General features: G+C 51.9%; 1 protein-coding gene across 2 annotated transcripts in view; it reads right to left on the reverse strand.

Annotated features, from left to right (window-relative positions):
• FTSJ3 (FtsJ RNA 2'-O-methyltransferase 3) overlaps positions 1 to 21,649 on the reverse strand; it is a 167,827-nt gene that overhangs the window by 27,377 nt on the left and 118,801 nt on the right. For both annotated transcript variants that reach the window (XM_078673959.1, XM_078673951.1), the window contains exons 18-21: positions 15,972 to 16,069; positions 15,087 to 15,189; positions 11,946 to 12,129; positions 11,660 to 11,754 (exon numbers count right to left, since the gene is read on the reverse strand). In XM_078673959.1, the coding sequence (XP_078530085.1) occupies positions 11,660 to 11,754; positions 11,946 to 12,129; positions 15,087 to 15,189; positions 15,972 to 16,069 (480 nt within the window). The remainder of the gene's footprint in view (positions 1 to 11,659; positions 11,755 to 11,945; positions 12,130 to 15,086; positions 15,190 to 15,971; positions 16,070 to 21,649) is intronic.

Raw genomic sequence — 21,649 nt, forward strand, 5'->3', positions numbered from 1 at the left:
AGGGTACTGCCTTGGTGGCACCTTTTTGCTCTCTGGGGAGCACAGCGAGTGCGCACATTTCTTGCGCACGCTGGATGCACTTAATCCATCTGCCAATGTCCAATTACAAGATGGCTGCCCTTGGATGGTTTAGCAATGGCAAAAAGAAATTTGTTTTGTAAAAGGGCTTGGTCTTGTCAATCTAAAACATGAGCACTCTTATGAGTGTGTGAGGGCTTTTCAGCTGCAGAGTCTGGTTGCGGAAAGAACAGGTGAACCTGAATGGTCTGACCGATGTTGGAAGGTGATAGTACATTGGACAGAAATTCTGGATTGGTTCTAAGGACCAGGATGAAAGGTTCCTGAATTGTGAGAGCTTGCTGGGTAAAATGATGTGTTGTACAGAGATCTTAAAGGCGTTTATTTCTTCCACTCAGCTATGTACCAGGAACATAAGATGGGTTTATGCAACTTACTCTGGGAGGATGAAATAACCAAACTCTAGGGACTTCAAGAGCCAAATCACAATTTAGTGTGAAGTTGAGCGGCTTGGGATCTGGGTATCTGATTTGACCTGGATGCCTTAGCTGAAATTTCCTGTGAGGTGCTTAAAAGGGCTGATGGACATTTTCACACGTATGTATAGCCAAGCCCAATGTTAGGGCCACTAGGATGAGTCATGGACACCAGTATTACCTTCCTCAGCAGGTATGAGATGAAGGGTGAGAGGAGAAATTTTAGGCAAATATCCCTGCCCAATTCATCCATAGCCCATGGACTGTGGGTGAGGTACCTGGAAGTGAAGTTTGGGCATTTTGCGTTTGCAGGGGAGGTGAACTGGTAGATGGTCGGGGTGCTCCACTGATGGAAGCACCGGTGCTGGATGTGCGTGTGAAGCTCCTACTCGTGGACTTACAGATGCGTCCTGCTCAGTAACTCTGCAAAGTAATTGTCTATCTTTGGCAAGTGCTGTGCCGAGAGGTGGATCTTGTTGGAGACTACAGACGCCAGATCTCTTAAGCGAGTGCAGAGAGCTGTGGAGAGTGGGTGCCCACCTGCTTCTGGAGTAGGCACACCACTGAGAGTGCTTGGCATTGGTGTCTGTTGCTGCTCTCGATTAGCCATGCGTCTATATATGGAACAATATGAATGGCATTTCTGCAAAGATGAGTGATGAGCACAGCTAGGCACTTTGTAAACACCCTGCTGTCTCTAGTGATTCCGGAAGATAGAACCTTGAACTGGTAGTGTTGTTCACTTATCACAAAGCAGAGGCACTAGTGGTCTGCTGGATGGATGGGTTAATGGAAATAGATGTCATTTTGGTCTAGCACCGCCCTGCGGTCCTCTTGTCGGAGCAGTCGGATGGTCATATGTAAGTGCTCTGACAGAATATAAAGGCTGAGTGGCATGAGGTCAAGGATCAGCCAAAGAGAATCTTCTTTTTTGCACCATGTACACAGTCAAGGAGTCTGTGGTTGGCCTGTAACCAAATCTAGAGCTGGTCAGTGGGTGCGCCCTTAACGCTTTTGTCCACCCTTGGAGTGACAACTTTAGCATCTCCTGGCTCTTTTCTTTAAAAAGGTTTGGGTAATCTTCAATATGCCCGTTAAGAATGTGGAGCAATTGTCTTAGAAACAGTTTCTGAAGGGAAATCCAAGGGGAAATCTTCCTCATCATCCCTGTCTTTTAGACATGCATGTCCACTTCGATGAGCTGGGCAACCGTCTGAATAGCTGTGGAATAGGTGGTAGTGTCACCATGGAGAGACGGCCAGGTGGGAGACAGCTCGATCCCTTGGTCACCTGTACGGTCGACTGTGTAGTCGTCCCAAGGGTCATTCTCGACTCCAAGTACTATGGCCTCGTCACACGGGTCCAACAGGAAATGGGTACCGCCAGGGTTCGAAAATGTCTGAACCGATCTCTCAGGCGGATTCCGAAGATGGTGGCCAAAGAGCTGTACGAAGCCCTGCTGAAGGGGATGGGGTGTGCAGTGGAGCAGGAATTGGGGAGATGGGCTTTTGTCTTTATCCCTACAATTGTTTGGGGGGGCTGTGTACGTCTCAGAGATTTGTGAAAGTGTTGAATATGCTACTTACCAGTATGCATCTGTTCTTGGCATGTAGGGCTGCTAACATTCATATCTTAGCATTAGATCGCCGCCTAGTGTTGGGTCCGGATGATCGCACATTGTTGTCCTGGAAGAGTCTTCGAAGTATCCTGAGATAGGTGGCTCCTCCCCTGGACTACAGTGCGCATGGGCATCGGCTCCATCCCCAGATTGTTTTTCGCCATTGTGGCAGAAGATGGAGTGAAAAGTGAAAAGGATGTCCATGCTAATGATTGAATACAATAGTATATCTGCAGCTGCGACAGGCACCGGGGAGGAGGGTGGGCGATATGAATGTTAGCAGCCCTACATGCCAAGAACAGATGCATACTGGTAAGTAGCATATTCAGTTCGAGGCATGTGGGCTGCTAAATTCATATCTTAGCATAGAATACATAGCAGTCCCTCCATCAGCGGCGGTTGCCCGTGCCAGCTGCAGAAACCTGAAAAAGTGTCTTGAGAACAGCCTGTCCTACAGCAGCTTGCTGCTTGGAATGCACATCAACACAGTAGTGTTTTGTAAAGGTATGTGGTGTAACCCACGTGGCTGCTCTGCAAATGTCCTCTAAAGGAATGTTCCCTAGGAAAGCCATGGATGCCCCCAATTTGCGTGTGGAGTGCGCCCTTGGGGGTATTGTTAAAGTGCGCTTGGCCTTTTGATAGCAGATCTGGATGCACTTAACAATCCACCTGGCTATTCCTGCTTTGGAAATAGGGTTGCCTTTGTGTTGTGGTGAGAAGGCAACAAAAAGTTGTTTTGTTTTCCTAAAGTGTTGTGTCCTGTCTATGTAGTACATCAACGCCCTCCGTACGTCTAACGGATGGAGCATTCTTTCCGCCACCGTTTGTGGGTTTTGGAAGAATGCCAGCAAGTCAATAGTTTGGTTGAGATGAAATTGTGACACCACCTTCGGAAGGAATTTGGGGTTAGTACGTAGCACTACCCTATTTGGATGAATCTGAATGAATGGCTCTTGGATTGTGAGCGCTTGTAGCTCACTAACACGCCTCAGTGACGTAATAGCAATTAGGAAAGGCACTTTCCACGTCAGGAACTGGAGTTCACACGAGTGCAGTGGCTCAAATGGTGGTCCCATCAGTCTGGTGAGGACCACATTGAGGTTCCACACCGGAGCTGGCGGTGTTCTTGGGGGAATGACTCGTTTCAGACCTTCAAGGAAAGCTTTAATGGCAGGCACCCTGAAGACAGAGAGGTGCTGCCTATTCTGAAGATAAGCTGCGATGGCGGATAGATGTATCCGAATAGAAGTGAACGCTAGATTGCACTTGTATAGATGTAGCAGATAGCAAATGATGTTAGGGATAGATGCATCTAGCGGGTTGATGTCATTGGCTGTACAGTAAATGACAAAACGCTTCCATTTTGCAGCATAGCATGCTCTGGTAGTTGGCTTCCTTGCCTCCTTGATGATGTTCATGCATTCTGGAGGTAGGTTAAGGTATCCAAACTCTAGGACTTCAGGAGCCAGATCGCCAGGTTGAGCTGTTGCGGATCTGGATGCTGAATTTCTCCATGGTTCTGCGTCAAAAGCCTGGGCGTTAGGCGCAGCCTTTGATGCGGCACCACCGAGAGTTCCAGAAACGTGGTGTACCATGCTTGGCGTGCCCACGTTGGAGCAACCAGGATGAGAGTCATCGCGTGCTGCCTTAGCTTTCTTGCCACCAGCGGTATCAGAGGGGCTGGCGGAAAAGCGTACGCAAATTTGCCTGACCAGTTCATCCATATCGCATTCCCCTGCGACTGTGGGTGAGGTAACCTGGCGGCAAAGTGTTGGCATTTTGCGTTTTCTTTTGTTGCAAACAGGTCTATCTCCGGATGACCCCACTGCTGGAAGTACGGGTGGAGTACAGATGGGTGTAACTCCCACTCGTGCATGTGATGGCTGTATCTGCTGAGCAGATCCGCCATCTGATTGTCCTTGCCCGGGAGGTGTTCTGCCATGAGGAAGATGTTCCTCTGAATGGCCCACCGCCACATGCCCTGAGCCAGATGAGACAGCTGTGGCGAGTGGGTGCCCCCCTGCTTTTGAATGTAGTACATCGCGGTCATGTTGTCCGTCCGGACTAACACTACCTTGTTGCACAGATGTACAATGAAGGACTTGATCGCCATGAAGATTGCCATCAGTTCCAGATAGTTGATGTGCATCCTTTGTTGCTGCGTCGTCCATAGTCCCTGCACTGTGTAAGTGAGCAGATGAGCTCCCCATCCCTGGAGAGATGCGTCCGTTGTCAGGATAATCTGTGGCACTGGCTCCTGGAACAGTCGGCCCTTGCAAAGGTTGTGTGGAGTCCACCAATGCAGAGAGTCGTATGCCCGACTGGTAACCAACACTAGGTCTGTTAATTGTCCCTGAGCCTGTGTCCACTGATTTGCTAAGCACTCCTGGAGCGGGCGCATATGTAACCGTGCGTGAGGGACTATGAAGATGCAGGAGGCCATCATGCCTATCAACTGCATGAACACTCTCGCTGGAAGTGAGTGTTGTGGTCTGAACTTCTGGATTAGAGACTGTATGCTGTCTATCCTGACTTGGTTTGGTTGAGCCCTGGCCGTCAGGGTATTGATTGTCGCACCTAGAAATTGCCGGACATGTGCCGGCTGAAGATGCGACTTTGGGTAGTTCAACGAGAAACCTAGATCGTGAAGGAGGGGAATGGTAGTCGACATGTCCGCAGCGCACTGTTGTTCCGACTTGGCTTGAACGAGCCAGTCGTCCAGGTAGGGGTAGACATGGATGTTCTGCCTCCTGAGGTGCGCTGCTACTGTCGCCAGACACTTGGTAAACACTCTTGGGGCTGTGGTCACTCCGAAGGGCAGGACCTTGAACTGATAATGCCTGCCTTGGATAGTGAACCTGAGGTATTTTCTGTGGGACGGGTGTAGTGGTATGTGGAAATAAGCATCCTTGAGGTCTAAGGTTGCTAAGAAGTCCCCTTGGTTCAGTAAGGGAAGAATCTGTTGCAGTGTAAGCATGTGGAAATGTTCTGATAGTATATACAGGTTGAGGGGACGTAGATCTAGAATGGGTCTGAGAGATCCGTCCTTCTTTGGAATAAGGAAGTACAGGGAATATACCCCTGTGCCTTCCTACTCTACTGGCACTAGCTCGATTGCGCCTTTTTGCAGCATCACCACTACTTCCTGCTGCAATAAGTGCAAGTGCTCTGCGGACATAGGCCGTTGCCTTGGTGGAATGTTGGGTGGAGTGGATTTTAACTCTAGACAATAACCGTACTGTACAAGTTGTCGCACCCACCTGTCTGTGGTGATGTTTCTCCAGACTGGCAGGAACTGCTGTAGTCTCCCCCCGACAGGTGTCAAGTGGTCGGGGGGCAGTGACAGAGAGTCACTGTTCGCTTGGGGCAGAGGAGCGGGAGTTGTTGTTCCCTCTGCCGCGTCCTCTGGTGCGGTTTCCTCGGTAACCCCCCTTGTTCTGTTTTGTGAACGAGGATTGTGCTCCACCTCTAGAGAATTGTGACTGTTGACCCATCTGTCCTCTGGTGACTCCACGTGCACCTGAGCGACGAAAATTATTGCCCCGAAACTGTTGTGATTGTAGGGCCCCCATAGACTTAGCAGTTTCGGTGTCTTTTTTAATCTTTTCAAGGGTGGTGTCAACATCTGGACCAAACAGTCTATCAGGATTGACTGGCTGATTAAGTATTGTTGTTTGTATGTCAGGTTTAAACCCCGATATGCGGAGCCACGCCTGTCGTCTCAGCATGACGCTAGTGTTAATGGCCCTAGCTGCTGTGTCTGCGGCATCAAGAGCACACTTGATGGCTGCGTTGGAGATCAGTTTTCCCTCTTCTATAAGCAGTTTGGTGCCCTCTTGAAACTGCGAAGGCAGGTGTTCTAAAACCCGCTCTAGGGTGTCGTAATGCGCCCTATCATAGCGTGCCAAGAGCGCCTGTGTATTTGCAATACGCCAAAAGTTGGCAGCCTGTGCAGCTACTCTTCTGCCTCCTGCCTCTAGCACTTTGGACTCCTTATCCGGGGGAGGAGCTTCACCCGTTGTTTGGGAGTTGGCCCGTTTTCTGGCATTTGCGACCACCAGGGAGTCAAGCGGCAACTGTCCCCGAATGTATGCAGGGTCTGCAGGCGCTGGTCTGTACTTCTTTTCGATACGTGGATTGACCACTCTCGCTCTGGTAGGTTCTTTAAAGATGTCCGCAGCATGTTTAAGTACCCCTTTGAGCATAGGCAGTGTTTTTACTGTCCTTTCAGAGACTGAAAAAGTGTCAAATAGAAAGTCTTCTTCTACTGGGTCAGCATGCATGTCCACATCATGATTAGCAGCTGCCCTTTCAAGGAGTGCATGAAAACCTGCAGAATCTTCAGTTGGTGATGCACTTGCACTGAAAGGCTGTGGGTCTTGCCCCACATCCTGGGTGCCTTGGTCACCAATGTCATCATATGAATCCGGCTGTGAATCTGGTTCATTGATGGGGAAAGTGTACTGGTCATCTTCATTATATCCCTCTCCCTCAGATTGTTCTGGGGAAGGAGTTGGGCTCCTTCTTGGGGGAGGCTGGATAGGTTCCATGAGGCTTGAAGCGTCCTGAGGAAGCTTTTTCTTCTTGAGGGGGATGACATAGGAGTCCACTGGCTGTGAAGTGATCCTCCTCTTGTAAAGGGTCAATTTGCCCGTGTCTGCGTCGATAAAACGCTCCGAATCTTCTTCTGAGTCGAGTACCCGACCTGAAAGTGCCCCTGCCGTTGAAGAATCCGACTTCTTTGGCGTCGATTTTGTTGAAAAGGCCTTCGGCGCCTCTTTTGGCGGCAGAAGGAAGAGAAGTTTACCCGCAGGCTTCACCGGGATGTCCATCGGCTTCTGTGGCGAAGGCATCGGAGCCGACGTAGCAGAGGCCTTCTCCCTGAGTCTCTGGAGGGAAGAGGCAATGGGGGACGTGTCACTTACAGTGGCCGTCGGCGCCGACGAGGAGGCCTTGACCTTGCCCTCGGATCTGACGTCCTGGTGGCCCTTCCGAGTCTTGGACGATGATGCCGCAGCCGCCGATCCAGAGTCCTTGGACCGATGCGCAGATGTACCAGCCTTCGATCCGTGTGACTTTGTCGGCTCCGTCTCCACCACGCGTCCGACTAACGGAGTCCCAGTCGGAAGCGGCGCGGTTTCGCTGGCTTTTGCGGGCTTTGACGGCGCCGCAGCGGTTGACCCGTGCCGACCACCCTTTTTAGAGGATCCCTCTACCGGCGTCGATTTTGACACGGTGGAATCGACAGATTTCTTCGACTTCTGTGGACCGGAGGTCGACGGAGTCGATGAAGCTGCGGGTTTGGTCGGTTTCGTTGGCACGGCCGCCATCTTAGGTGTGCTCGAATCCATAAGTTTCGGTTTCGATTTTGGGTCGGCCATTTTAGGTGTAGTCGATACCGTAGGTTTCGGTTTCGATATGGCCCGCCCTGCAAGTTTGTCCGTGGCCGGGCCGGAAGGCGGGGCCGTGGCTTGCGGTACGGGGTCTAGGGTAAGGCCGACAGGCGATCCCGTGACCCGATCTCGATCTTTGTAACCTTCGGGGCATAGCTCGTCCCCTGAGCTATCTTCCGCGGCCCCATAAACCTCTTCGACGTCCCCTACCTCTTCGACGTATTCAAGGCCTTGACCCGCGACTCCGTCGCCGTCTTCCGGATCCGCCTCGACCTCCGTCTCGGGCGGGGAGATTTGAAGTTGATGACTCTGGTCTTCGTCTTCTTGGTCGCCGAAGATGTTTTCTGGATCTGGGGCCGCTTGTCTCGCTTCAAGGCGCACCGCGCGCCGAATCTGGAGTGTTTTCTTGGACCTGAACTGCGCGCAGGCCCTGCAGTTGCCGTCGTCATGGTCTGGCGAAAGGCATTTGTTACAGACCGGGTGTAGATCTATATGTGGGTACTTGGACCCACAGAGCGGACAGAGTTGAAACGGACTCCGCTCCATGCTGTAAAGTTGCAGTCGTGTCGCGATGAGAAGGCCTCGATGTCCGAAGAGCGTAAGCACTCCGCTGATTCCGACTCCAAGAGACGGAAGAACTCGAGACCGTGCGCAAACAATACCGACGCTATGAAAACAAGGCCTTTTGGCCTTAAAAAGTTAGTTTTTCTCGGTTCCGACAGAGAGACGTCGAGACCGCATCCGAACCCAATGGCGGAAAAAAACAATCTGGGGATGGAGCCGATGCCCATGCGCACTGTAGTCCAGGGGAGGAGCCACCTATCTCAGGATACTTCGAAGACTCTTCCAGGACAACAATGTGCGATCATCCGGACCCAACACTAGGCGGCGATCTAATGCTAAGATATGAATTTAGCAGCCCACATGCCTCGAACATGTAGATGCCCCTCCTGTAGGCTGCTTGGTGAGTATTATTGGCCAGTGTCAGGGTTATATGAACAGAGTCCTCAGTTTAGGGTCGGGAACCTATGGCAACTGCATAAGTATTGAGGGGCTTTTAATGTCTACAGTGAGCACATTCGGTATGGCTCTCAGCATCACCTCGGCTCCGAAGGAGAATGCTTAATGCCTCGGGGTGGTGGAGTCAAAGGAATGTGTGGCTCAGGCCCTTGGTCATAGGTTTGCTGGACGTCAAAGGCTGGTCTCAGGGGTCGATTAGAACCCTGTGGCCGAGCCAGACACGAAGGCCGCTGCCTCTCTAGGCTCGCCACAGGGCTCGATGTCCTGCTCGCCACAGGGCTCGATCTCCTGCTCGCCACAGGGCTCGATCTCCTGCTCACCACAGGGCTCGATGTCCTACTCTTTTGGGAGCAGTGCCCTGCCTCAGCATGGTTGTGGAATCAAGGCATCGTTACCAAGTCCTTTAGCACTGATGCTACATCTGTGACCACATGCTGGGTCTTGGGATGAGGGCCGGAAGGTTGCGGAGCCGGAGGCTGGATCTCCTTATGCTCCTCATTGAAACACTGTTGGAAGGCCTGAAGGGCCCTCTTCTTGTTTCTCATTGTCGAGAGGATATTATTCCCCAAAGATGTTTAGGATATGCGCCGTCCAATGTCTCACTCTTCAGCACTTGTATCTTTTAGCACTGAAAGAGGAGGCAGAAGTTGCAAAAGGCCTTATTGTTAAGGGAGACACAAAGGTTGCAGTCACCCTCATGGTCCAACCAAGAGTACTTGTGTTGCACCTAGGACAAACCAGAAATTGTGTACGTTCCATAGCACTTTCAGTCCTTCTCCAAAGCTATGACCTGCATTCCCAAAAGGTTGGCCAATGCTAACTTCACACTCAAAAAGTCTGAACCGGGTGACAAATTGAAGTCTCAGGTGGAACCAGTGTTGTTGGACTTGGCACTTCTGGCAGGTTCACCCCTAAACTTTTTGCTTTTTAATGGTGACCCAGTGTTAGTGATGTTTGGTTTCTGCGCACTTTACCACTGTGTCCCAGGGTAAAGTGCGTGCGTGTGGTAAGGATGGCCTGCCCTCCCATTGGAATGCATGGGGAATGTATGTGTCCCTGGTAGATCCTGATGTGTGGGGAGTGCAGGCTCGAGTTTGGTATGTGCGGACTCGTGTGATTAAATGCTGCGCGATGATGTGTGCGGCGTGAATGTGTCTAGTGTGGAAGTGCCACTTCTAGAAGTTGGTGTGCCTGTGCAGTGAATGTGCTGGCTTGCGATTGGCTGGAGCGGTCTGGTGTGCCAGGCTCCAGGAGTCAGGATGGGTCTGCCCCGGTGGTGAATGGGAGATCTGCATGTGTGATGGCTGGGGAGGAGTGCACCTGGGACCTGAATAGGGCTGGGCTTTCCCCACACAATGCTGGCTCCGCCCCCTGTGGTGCGACTGATGACCCTAGCCTGACTAGTGAATAGGAAGGGTGGCTGAGCACATCACAGTGCTCCAAAACCAGCTACGACTGGTCTTTCCCCCCCTGCACACAGACAAAGGATTTACCTGTATAAAAAGGGTCTGTGTCCCCAGAAATGTTGTTCTCTGTTCCTGATCCTGACTGGAGGGGGGCCTGCTGCTGCTGGGCGCCAGGAGGACCGCCACTAGGACTGCTTTCCTGCCTGGAGGGCCCAGTGAGCTGGCCCCTGGGCCCAGCCTTTGCCCCCCCCTTCCTTCATTCCTGGCTATACTTAGTCCCTGGACTTTTGAGACTGCTGTGGCCTGCCAAGCGTCTGGGAAGCGCTTTGTTCTCCTTCAGGGGAGCGCTGTGGGGTTGGCCTGCAGCCCCAAGCTGCACTTGCCGCCCTAGAGGGATTCCCTGGCGTGGGGGTCCCCCTTTTGCCCATTTGCGGTGCGGGTGCCCATCCCGCTTATTTGCCGACTTTGGTACCGTTTATCCCGCAGGTGCCCACCCTGCATATTTGCCCTTTTTCCTGTTTAACCTACCCCTAGCGGGTGGCCACTCCGCCAGGGACGTTGCGCTGAAAACGGGAGCCTACCCAGTGTTGTCCCGCCGGAGGAGGAACAACCTATAGCGCAGAGGGCCGCCGCGCTGCCCGCGCTGCCCGCGGCGACCCGGAAGTCAGGCACCTCTCGCCTGGGACCGGTGGACTTCCGTTTCTGTTTTTCCCCCTACACGCGCAAAGAAACCCCCAGGGGCCGGCGGCGGTAGAGAGCGGGGCTCCTGTGTGCTGAGGAGAACCCCGCAGGTCCAAGCCTCGTCCCGGCAGGCAGGATCAGCCCGGCAGAGGAGGAAGTCCGGAGGAAGCCTACAAGCCGGTGAGTGGGGCCCGGTGTTGTTTGGTACAGAGTGGGGCGTCGGGGCACATTGCCGGTGGTTAGGGTTGCGTAGGTGGTACTTACCTCTTACCAGTGGTTACTGGTTGTGTGCTTTATTTCCTATTTGTGCTACAGTTATTATTGTCCTATGTGCGAAGCGCTATTCCTACAAGAATTATTATTCCTACAAAGTGCTATTTCTAACAAGTATTCTAAGTCTAAAAGTGCATATTCCTGGCAGTGGTCCATGTGGCCCTGTCCTGTACATACATCCCCTGTAAATTCTGCCCGTGCCTGTTGGCACATTGTAAAGTGTGTTTTTTTATCTAATGTGTTTGGTATAATACAAAGGCTATTTTTATACATAACCTTGTGTAGAGTTTCCCTTGTGGTTGGCCTTGGGTATTGTTGCTGGGTGCGTGCGCAAACACTTAACTTACATAGCCTCCCGGATAAGCCTTACTGCTCGCGCCACATTGCCTAGAGGGTGAGCAGGGGTTATCTTTGGCGTGTAACTCCCTTGCCCTGACTAGAGTGGTGGTTTTTGCCTGGCTTTGGCGCAAGCCTCAGCCAACTGGAAATCCCATTTCTAACAAGTGTCCTCTTGCATCGTGAGCAATGGGAAGTCACCTAAATAGGTCTTGAGACTAACTTTGTCAAACAAACAAGTTGCAAATGTCCGAGAACTACACTCGGTGGCGTGAGCACGCAGAGCATGTGCATCAAGCCACACACACTACGAACATAAATCTTGTTCCAAACAGGAAGAGTTGCAATTGATGCACTTCCAAGGGTTCGCAGGCAGACAAAGTCATCCAATGCATTTGTGTTGACAAGCACAGGATGCAAACGCTACTTCGGTCTCACCTGCGCAGCTGAGCGGCCTTTTCCTTCTCCGAGATATCAATGGTGTTCACGACCGCCTCTGCTTTCTTCCTTGCCTGTTCCTGTTTCTTCAACATCTGGAAGAAGAGACATTGTTGGAGACAAGGACACTGTGGTAAACTAAACCCAAAACTAGAGAGTGCAAATCTGGTTACTGAAAAGCTGCCTTCCAAACCCCACACTCCCTGCCCCATTCCATTCACGCACTCTTGGCCATCCCGCGCCATGGCACATGAATGCCACGGCCCCCAAATGCTGAAAGACGTACCCTTCTCTTCTTCCGTGCTTTGGCCTCTGCCACCTTCTTGATCGGCCGAGCGTTGAGCTCCTTCCATCGCTGGCGGTACTCGTCCGCCAGCTGCCGGTCCACAGGCACCTGCTTCACCCGGTGCTTCTTTTCTTCTGTAGCGAACCAGTCCGGCAGCTCGTCCTCCTCATCATTGAAGGTATACCTTGGAAGGGAAGAGAGAAAGATGTTGGACGAGGTGATAGAAATATGAGCAGTGGAGAAGTGTGGCTCAATGGTTAGAGCGGCAGACCCTGATGCAGGTTTCTAGCCCGGGACCAGGGTTCAATTCCCGCCTCTGCGGGTCTTGGGCTCAAAAATTCCACGGACCTGTTAATTCTCGCCTCGGTGCCTATTCCAATCATGGGTCCCACTCTGCAACTCTGGGCAATAGCTTGCTTAATCTCCACAACTGGCCCAACAGCGCTGGGATGCCGGGGTGCCTAGGAGTGGACACTTCACAGGGAAAAGCCAGGAGGGGTTCCACAGCGGTATGAGTACAGCGCCAGGACACCCCGTTGCTGGGGCAGCAATGCGCTTTACAAGTACAAATTCATTTCATTCACTCATTTCATTCATTCATTCATTTGTCAAAAAGTAAAGGACACAGGCAGGTTTGCAAACATTTCAAATGAGCCAGAACCTAGAAACGGTGATGACAAGTTGGGTAAACCTGGAGGCGGTGCTGGATAAAGCTCTGACACCTGCTGCACCAAGCAGGACGCCCTAGTGACTACTGAACTCCTAGTTTCACCTCTGCTAACCAGTATTCTCGTTTCCACACTCCCAGCAGCAGTGTCCAGGCCCGACACCAGCCTGTGCTCTTGTGCACCAGCCCCTGCTAAGAGAGCTTCAGTTTCAATCTGCATTCATAACAAGAGCTACAGACCTATAAACACAGAGGGGGGGACAGCACGTGGGTACACAGCGGAGGAAAGACTACAGACTAGAAGTAGAATAGTTACTATAGGTAAACGGTGCTGGGTCCCACGCCCCATACTAATGGCTATAGGAGGCGGCAGCGCAGGCATGGAGCCCATGGGCATCCAAACGCAGATCCGAGGAGGAGAGATCTCTAGGATGTGCACAAAAGATATACTGACAACCAAAGCATATAAATAGAACTCATTTACATACTAAAAACACGTCATTTACCTAGCTCTCCTGAACCGTCACTGGACCCTACTAGTCCAGCAAAGCGCACTCCAGTGAGGCTTCAACCCCCTGAGCACTCGGAGCGAATGGGAACAAGACAAATGAAAGAATACGGAGCAGCCCACATGGAAACGCCTCTCCCAACAGGGCCCAGTTTGAAGTGGTCAGCAGGGCCCAGTTTGAAGTGGTCAGCAGGGCCCAGTTTGAAGTGGTCAGCAGGGCCCAGTTTGAAGTGGTCAGACGTGCAGCAAGCGATTCTTGAAGGCACAAGCCAGGCAAGTGGGAACCAGGTGCAGAGCGTCCAAGTAGAATACACCACACCTGCGTGGGTCCGCCTTAGCAAAAGACTCCATCTTTAAAAACCCTGACCTGTAGCACAAGAGGGAACTACAACAACCAAGAGAACACATCAATCCGCCCAGCTGAGCAGAGTGCAGGTGCGCCAGGTTTCCCTGCAGAGTGAGGGAGAACGAGTGCTCTAGAAGCCAGCAGGCATCTGCGAAGAGGAGGCGAGGGCCGGAGCGGTGAGGGCCATGGTTTCACTTTATACTAAAGAAACAGCTTCGTTGAAGAAAGGCTTGACTCGCAAGTAATACGTCCACAATGGTCTTGTCACTGGGAACCGAGCACCCCATTGTGGAGCTGGACTCCCTCAGGGTAGCGAGCAGAGCAGCCCAAAGCACACTCTGTGGTGGCGGCGTGGGGTAGTAACCACAGCTCGGTGATACACACCACCTCTCAAATTACTGCCCAGTCTGTGCTTTTAATCCTAAAAATGAAAACTACAGTCAGTGGCACAACAATGCCCCCCGCGGTGCGGAGGCCTGAGCTCCAGGGAGCCCCCTCAGAGCAGTACCCTGGCCTGAGAGCTCCTGGTTGAGTGCGGAGGTGGGGGGCCCGCGATTACCTCGCAAGGGGGGCGCACATAAGTTTTGTTACGCCACTGCGTACACACACTACTAAATACTACATATTAAATCCCAAATATATACAATCAGGCAATACCTTTGGTGACACCCTCATTTCCAGGTCCTTAACCCTCCGTGCGCAGAGCCAAGTAGTCGATTTAATTTGATTTATGTGCAATAAAAGGATTTAATAGAAATCGTGCCTGTTCTGAGCAGATTAATTTAGTCACATGTTAAGAATACCTGAAGTATTTGATAACTATTTCCATAAATCACCTTAAAGGGATATTTGGCAAAAGGAACCTGATCTTTCGATAACCCCTGTTTAAGGCGGGCGTCTGACAGAACCCACCCATGAATCCAGCACTACTCCGGTAGTACCCGTGATCCTACACAGAGTACAAAACTAAGACTCCGTTTAACTCAAGAGTTAAAAGTACCACTGGGGTACTTTGAACGACACTTGTTCGATTTGTTGAACAGTTGTAACGTTTTTCTCTGGGCAGCTACCTGTGGCTTGCAGTAAAGTACGGTTTGGCATGAATCATTCTCCTGCCAAGCCACTCAGCCAGTTGTTCTCAATGATTGCCCGTTACCTCAACAGAGGTTGCGACACTGCTCTAGGCACCTCACTGCTACAGAAGCTGAGCTCAATGTACGACAGCAGCTCTTTGTATTGGGGCCAATCATTTAATTCTTATTTTTTATTAACCATATACCACTTTTCTTAGCTTTTAAGTTACTTCATATTCATTTGTGTTTGAAATCTGCAGGCAAGTTTATACTGTTTCCAATATTGCTTTTCATAAACAAGCAAACTAGACTGAACCAGCTCCCTTCGTTTCGTACAAGCGCTCTGTATACAAAGCAGAGGCTCTGCTCCTTCTTAAAGGTGCAAGTATTAATCCTGTTCTCTCCTTTCATGTCCTGCACTGAGTGACGAGCTCTGGTGACCCGTGGGGCTGGGGAGGGGGTGACTGGTGGGTTTAAGTGTAAAGACCCCTCATCCAACTCGAGTGGAGACCTCAACCCCTGTAAATCCCTGATCAGCAGCCGGTACCTGTTGAAGGAGCCATCGACCAGGTCTCTCGTCTTCTTTTTGGAAGTCGCGATGGCTGTTCCCAGAGCAAGGCCTTCGGGGTCCAGTATTCGTGCTCGTTTAACTAGAGGAGTTAGGGAAGAAATATACACAAAGCCAGGGTTAAAGAATAAAAAGCCAGTCACACTCTTGGAGGCTACTGTCTTGAAGGTGCCAAGTACTGAACAGAGAGAGAGAGCGCAAGAGAGAGCGCGAGAGAGAGCGCGAGAGAGAGAGCGAGAGAGAGAGCGAGAGCGAGAGCGAGAGAGCGAGAGCGAGAGAGAGAGAGAGCGCGAGAGAGCGAGAGAGCGCGAGAGCGAGAGAGAGCGAGAGAGCGCGAGAGCGCGAGAGAGCGAGAGAGCGAGAGAGCGAGAGAGAGAGAGAGCGCGAGAGCGAGAGAGAGAGAGCGAGAGAGAGCGAGAGAGAGAGCGAGAGAGAACAAGTATTAGGACAAGCAGGGTTTCACTAAGCAACAGCAAAGAAAAGTGAGAAGAGACTGGGTGGACAAATAAGAGAGCAGGAGAATAACAAAAGACCAAAAGGCAGAAACACGGTGCATGTGAGGATCCATAAAGAAAGATACAGCAAACTCAGGGCCGCATTAGAGTACAAGGAAGAGAAATAGACACCAGGAGGCAGTACAAATACACAGAAGGGGAAACTCTGGGCCGAACCAGCGTCCGTGAGTAGGTAGAAGGGAGGGAAACATGAAATCAAGGCAAGAAAAACACTGAGCACACCAGAGCAAGAGGAAAAAGGCATCCCAAGGCAGAGCACACAGAAGAGAAAGAAAAGAAGCATCGAGGGGAACGATAAAAGGACTGTGGGTAAAGAGGGGGTGATCGCAGGACTCCGAGAAATACTCACTTGATCTTTCGATGGGAACAACCTCAAAGCCTTCAGTCTCCTCCTCTTCATCCTGGGGTCGCTTCTTTTTCATCTTTTTTTTTATTTTTTGAATTTCTCTAATAAAAAAAAAATACTTCAAATGTATGAATCTCTAGGAATGCCTCCCTCCCTATATCCGCCTGTCATCAAGGAGATGAAAGATGAAGGCTATGCCATCTCTCCTAGAACAAACAGCTACTGCCTTTCCAGTACCCTCACTGTATCTGGCCAGCAGGTGTCAGTGTAAGAGCAGCAGTGGGCTCTCAGCAGCATCGCCTGCCCCGGCCAGCAGGTGTCAGTGTAAGAGCAGCAGTGGGCTCAGCAGCATCGCCTGCCCCGGCCAGCAGGTGTCAGTGTAAGAGCAGCACTGGGCTCAGCAGCATCGCCTGCCCCGGCCAGCAGGTGTCAGTGTAAGAGCAGCAGAGGGCTCTCAGCAGCATCGCCTGCCCCGGCCAGCAGGTGTCAGTGTAAGAGCAGCACTGGAGCAAAATACAGAGTGTGGTAAATGCTTTGTTAACAGCCCATAATGTTCCGAATGTAAGGAATGGTCACCTCAAAGTGGACATTTCTAAAGCACCAGACCTCCTCCGGTCGAGGGTACCTAGAGCCAGGGAAGCGTCCATCATCACATCCAAACCATCTAAAGAAGGGGTGACACATGCCAGTAAAGTCTGCGACAATACCCCACTCCGTCCAGCACTCTGTGCTCCAGCCACCAGCTCCCACTAACATACTCCACTCCTTACAGCACTCTGTGCTCCGGCCACCAGCTCCCACTAACATACTCCACTCTTCACAGCACTCTGTGCTCCAGCCACCAGCTCTCACTAACATACTCCACTCTTCACAGCACTCTGTGCTCCAGCCACCAGCTCTCACTAACATACTCCACTCTTTACAGCACTCTGTGCTCCAGCCACCAGCTCTCACTAACATACTCCACTCTTTACAGCACTCTGTGCTCCAGCCACCAGCTCCCACTAACATACTCCACTCTTCACAGCACTCTGTGCTCCAGCCACCAGCTCTCACTAACATACTCCACTCTTCACAGCACTCTGAGCTCCAGCCACCAGCTCTCACTAACATACTCCACTCTTCACAGCACTCTGTGCTCCAGCCACCAGCTCTCACTAACATACTCCACTCTTCACAGCACTCTGTGCTCCAGCCACCAGCTCCCACTAACATACTCCACTCTTCACAGCACTCTGTGCTCCAGCGAGCAGCTCTCACTAACATACTCCATTCTTCACAGCACTCTGAGCTCCAGCCACCAGCTCTCACTAACATACTCCACTCTTGACAGCACTCTGTGCTCCAGCCACCAGCTCTCACTAACATACTCCACTCTTTACAGCACTCTGTGCTCCAGCCACCAGCTCTCACTAACATACTCCACTCTTCACAGCACTCTGTGCTCCAGCCACCAGCTCTCACTAACATACTCCACTCTTTACAGCACTCTGTGCTCCAGCCACCAGCTCCCACTAACATACTCCACTCTTCACAGCACTCTGTGCTCCAGCCACCAGCTCTCACTAACATACTCCACTCTTTACAGCACTCTGTGCTCCAGCCACCAGCTCCCACTAACATACTCCACTCTTCACAGCACTCTGTGCTCCAGCCACCAGCTCCCACTAACATACTCCACTCTTTGCAGCACTCTGTGCTCCAGCCACCAGCTGACACTAACATACTCCACTCTTCACAGCACTCTGTGCTCCAGCCACCAGCTCTCACTAACATACTCCACTCTTTACAGCACTCTGTGCTCCAGCCACCAGCTCCCACTAACATACTCCACTCTTCACAGCACTCTGTGCTCCAGCCACCAGCTCTCACTAACATACTCCACTCTTCACAGCACTCTGAGCTCCAGCCACCAGCTCTCACTAACATACTCCACTCTTCACAGCACTCTGTGCTCCAGCCACCAGCTCTCACTAACATACTCCACTCTTCACAGCACTCTGAGCTCCAGCCACCAGCGGTCACTAACATACTCCACTCTTCACAGCACTCTGCGCTCCGGCCACCAGCTCCCACTAACATACTCCACTCTTTACAGCACTCTGAGCTCCAGCCACCAGCTCCCACTAACATACTCCACTCTTCACAGCACTCTGTGCTCCAGCCACCAGCTCTCACTAACATACTCCACTCTTCACAGCACTGTGCTCCAGCCACCAGCTCTCACTAACATACTCCACTCTTCCCAGCACTCTGTGCTCCAGCCACCAGCTCCCACTAACATACTCCACTCTTCACAGCACTCTGTGCTCCAGCCACCAGTTCTCACTAACATACTCCACTCTTCACAGCACTCTGTGCTCCAGCCACCAGCTCTCACTAACATACTCCACTCCTTACAGCACTCGGTGCTCCGGCCACCAGCTCTCACTAACATACTCCACTCTTCACAGCACTCGGTGCTCCAGCCACCAGCTCCCACTAACATACTCCACTCCTTACAGCACTCTGTGCTCCAGCCACCAGCTCTCACTAACATACTCCACTCTTCACAGCACTCTGTGCTCCAGCCAGCAGCTCTCACTAACATACTCCACTCTTCACAGCACTCTGAGCTCCAGCCACCAGCGGTCACTAACATACTCCACTCTTCACAGCACTCTGTGCTCCAGCCACCAGCTCTCACTAACATACTCCACTCTTCACAGCACTCTGTGCTCCAGCCACCAGCTCTCACTAACATACTCCACTCTTCACAGCACTCTGAGCTCCAGCCACCAGCGGTCACTAACATACTCCACTCTTCACAGCACTCTGTGCTCCAGCCACCAGCTCTCACTAACATACTCCACTCTTCACAGCACTCTGTGCTCCAGCCACAAGCTGTCACTAACATACTCCACTCTTCACAGCACTCTGAGCTCCAGCCACCAGCGGTCACTAACATACTCCACTCTTCACAGCACTCGGTGCTCCAGCCAGCAGCTGTCACTAACATACACCACTCTTCACAGCACTCTGTGCTCCAGCCACCAGCTCTCACTAACATACTCCACTCCTTACAGCACTCTGTGCTCCAGCCACCAGCTCTCACTAACATACTCCACTCTTTACAGCACTCTGTGCTCCAGCCAGCAGCTCTCACTAACATACTCCACTCTACAGCACTCTGTGCTCCAGCCACCAGCTCTCACTAACATACTCCACTCTTCACAGCACTCTGTGCTCCTGCCAGCAGCTCTCACTAACATACTCCACTCTTCACAGCACTCTGTGCTCCAGCCACCAGCTCTCACTAACATACTCCACTCTTCACAGCACTCTGTGCTCCAGCCACCAGCTCTCACTAACATACTCCACTCCTTACAGCACTCTGTGCTCCAGCCAGCAGCTCTCACTAACATACTCCACTCCTTACAGCACTCTGTGCTCCAGCCACCAGCTCTCACTAACATACTCCACTCTTCACAGCACTCTGTGCTCCAGCCACCAGCTCTCACTAACATACTCCACTCTTCACAGCACTCTGTGCTCCAGCCACCAGCTCTCACTAACATACTCCACTCCTTACAGCACTCTGTGCTCCAGCCACCAGCTCTCACTAACATACTCCACTCCTTACAGCGCTCTGTGCTCCAGCCACCAGCTCTCACTAACATACTCCACTCTTCACAGCACTCTGTGCTCCAGCCAGCAGCTCTCACTAACATACTCCACTCTTCACAGCACTCTGTGCTCCAGCCACCAGCTCTCACTAACATACTCCACTCTTCACAGCACTCTGTGCTCCAGCCACCAGCTCTCACTAACATACTCCACTCCTTACAGCACTCTGTGCTCCAGCCACCAGCTCTCACTAACATACTCCACTCCTTACAGCGCTCTGTGCTCCAGCCACCAGCTCTCACTAACATACTCCACTCTTCACAGCACTCTGTGCTCCAGCCAGCAGCTCTCACTAACATACTGCACTCTTCACAGCACTCTGTGCTCCAGCCACCAGCTCTCACTAACATACTCCACTCTTCACAGCACTCTGTGCTCCAGCCACCAGCTCTCACTAACATACTCCACTCTTTACAGCACTCTGTGCTCCAGCCACCAGCGGTCACTAACATACTCCACTCTTCACAGCACTCGGTGCTCCAGCCACCAGTTCTCACTAACATACTCCACTCTTCACAGCACTCGGTGCTCCAGCCACCAGCTCTCACTAACATACTCCACTCCTTACAGCACTCTGTGCTCCAGCCACCAGCTCTCACTAACATACTTCTCTCTTCACAGCACTCTGTGCTCCAGCCACCAGCTCTCACTAACATACTCCACTCCTTACAGCACTCTGTGCTCCAGCCACCAGCTCTCACTAACATACTCCACTCCTCACAGTACTCTGTGCTCCAGCCACCAGCTCTCACTAACATACTCCACTCCTCACAGCACTCTGTGCTCCGGCCACCAGCTCTCACTAACATACTCCACTCTTCACAGCCCTCTGTGCTCCGGCCACCAGCTCCCACTAACATACTCCACTCTTCACAGCACTCTGTGCTCCAGCCACCAGCTCTCACTAACATACTCCACTCTTCACAGCCCTCTGTGCTCCGGCCACCAGCTCCCACTAACATACTCCACTCTTCACAGCACTCTGTGCTCCAGCCACCAGCTCTCACTACCATACTCCACTCTTCACAGCACTCTGTGCTCCAGCCCTCACTAACATACTCCACTCTTCACAGCACTCTGTGCTCCAGCTCTCACTAACATACTCCACTCTTCACAGCACTCTGTGCTCCAGCTCTCACTAACATACTCCACTCTTTACAGCACTCTGTGCTCCGGCCACCAGCTCTCACTAACATACTCCACTCTTCACAGCACTCTGTGCTCCAGCCACCAGCTCTCACTAACATACTCCACTCTTTGCAGCACTCTGTGCTCCAGCCACCAGCTCTCACTAACATACTCCACTCTTTGCAGCACTCTGTGCTCCAGCCACCAGCTCTCACTAACATACTCCACTCTTCACAGCACTCTGAGCTCCAGCCACCAGCTCTCACTAACATACTCCACTCCTTACAGCACTCTGTGCTCCAGCCACCAGCTCTCACTAACATACTCCACTCCTTACAGCACTCTGTGCTCCAGCCACCAGCTCTCACTAACATACTCAACTCTTTACAGCACTCTGTGCTCCAGCCACCAGCGGTCACTAACATACTCCACTCTTCACAGCACTCGGTGCTCCAGCCACCAGCTCTCACTAACATACTCCACTCTTTACAGCACTCTGTGCTCCAGCCAGCAGCTCTCAATAACATACTCCACTCTACAGCACTCGGTGCTCCAGCCACCAGCGCTCACTAACATACTCCACTCCTTACAGCACTCTGTGCTCCAGCCACCAGCTCTCACTAACATACTCCACTCCTTACAGCACTCTGTGCTCCAGCCACCAGCTCTCACTAACATACTCCACTCCTTACAGCACTCGGTGCTCCAGCCACCAGCTCTCACTAACATACTCCACTCTTTGCAGCACTCTGTGCTCTAGCCACCAGCTCTCAATAACATACTCCACTCTACAGCACTCTGTGCTCCAGCCACCAGCTCTCACTAACATACTCCACTCCTTACAGCACTCGGTGCTCCAGCCACCAGCTCTCACTAACATACTCCAC

The sequence above is a fragment of the Lissotriton helveticus genome, chromosome 1_1, assembly GCF_964261635.1.
Source record: "Lissotriton helveticus chromosome 1_1, aLisHel1.1, whole genome shotgun sequence".
In the NCBI taxonomy this organism is placed as follows: Eukaryota; Metazoa; Chordata; class Amphibia; order Caudata; family Salamandridae; genus Lissotriton; species Lissotriton helveticus.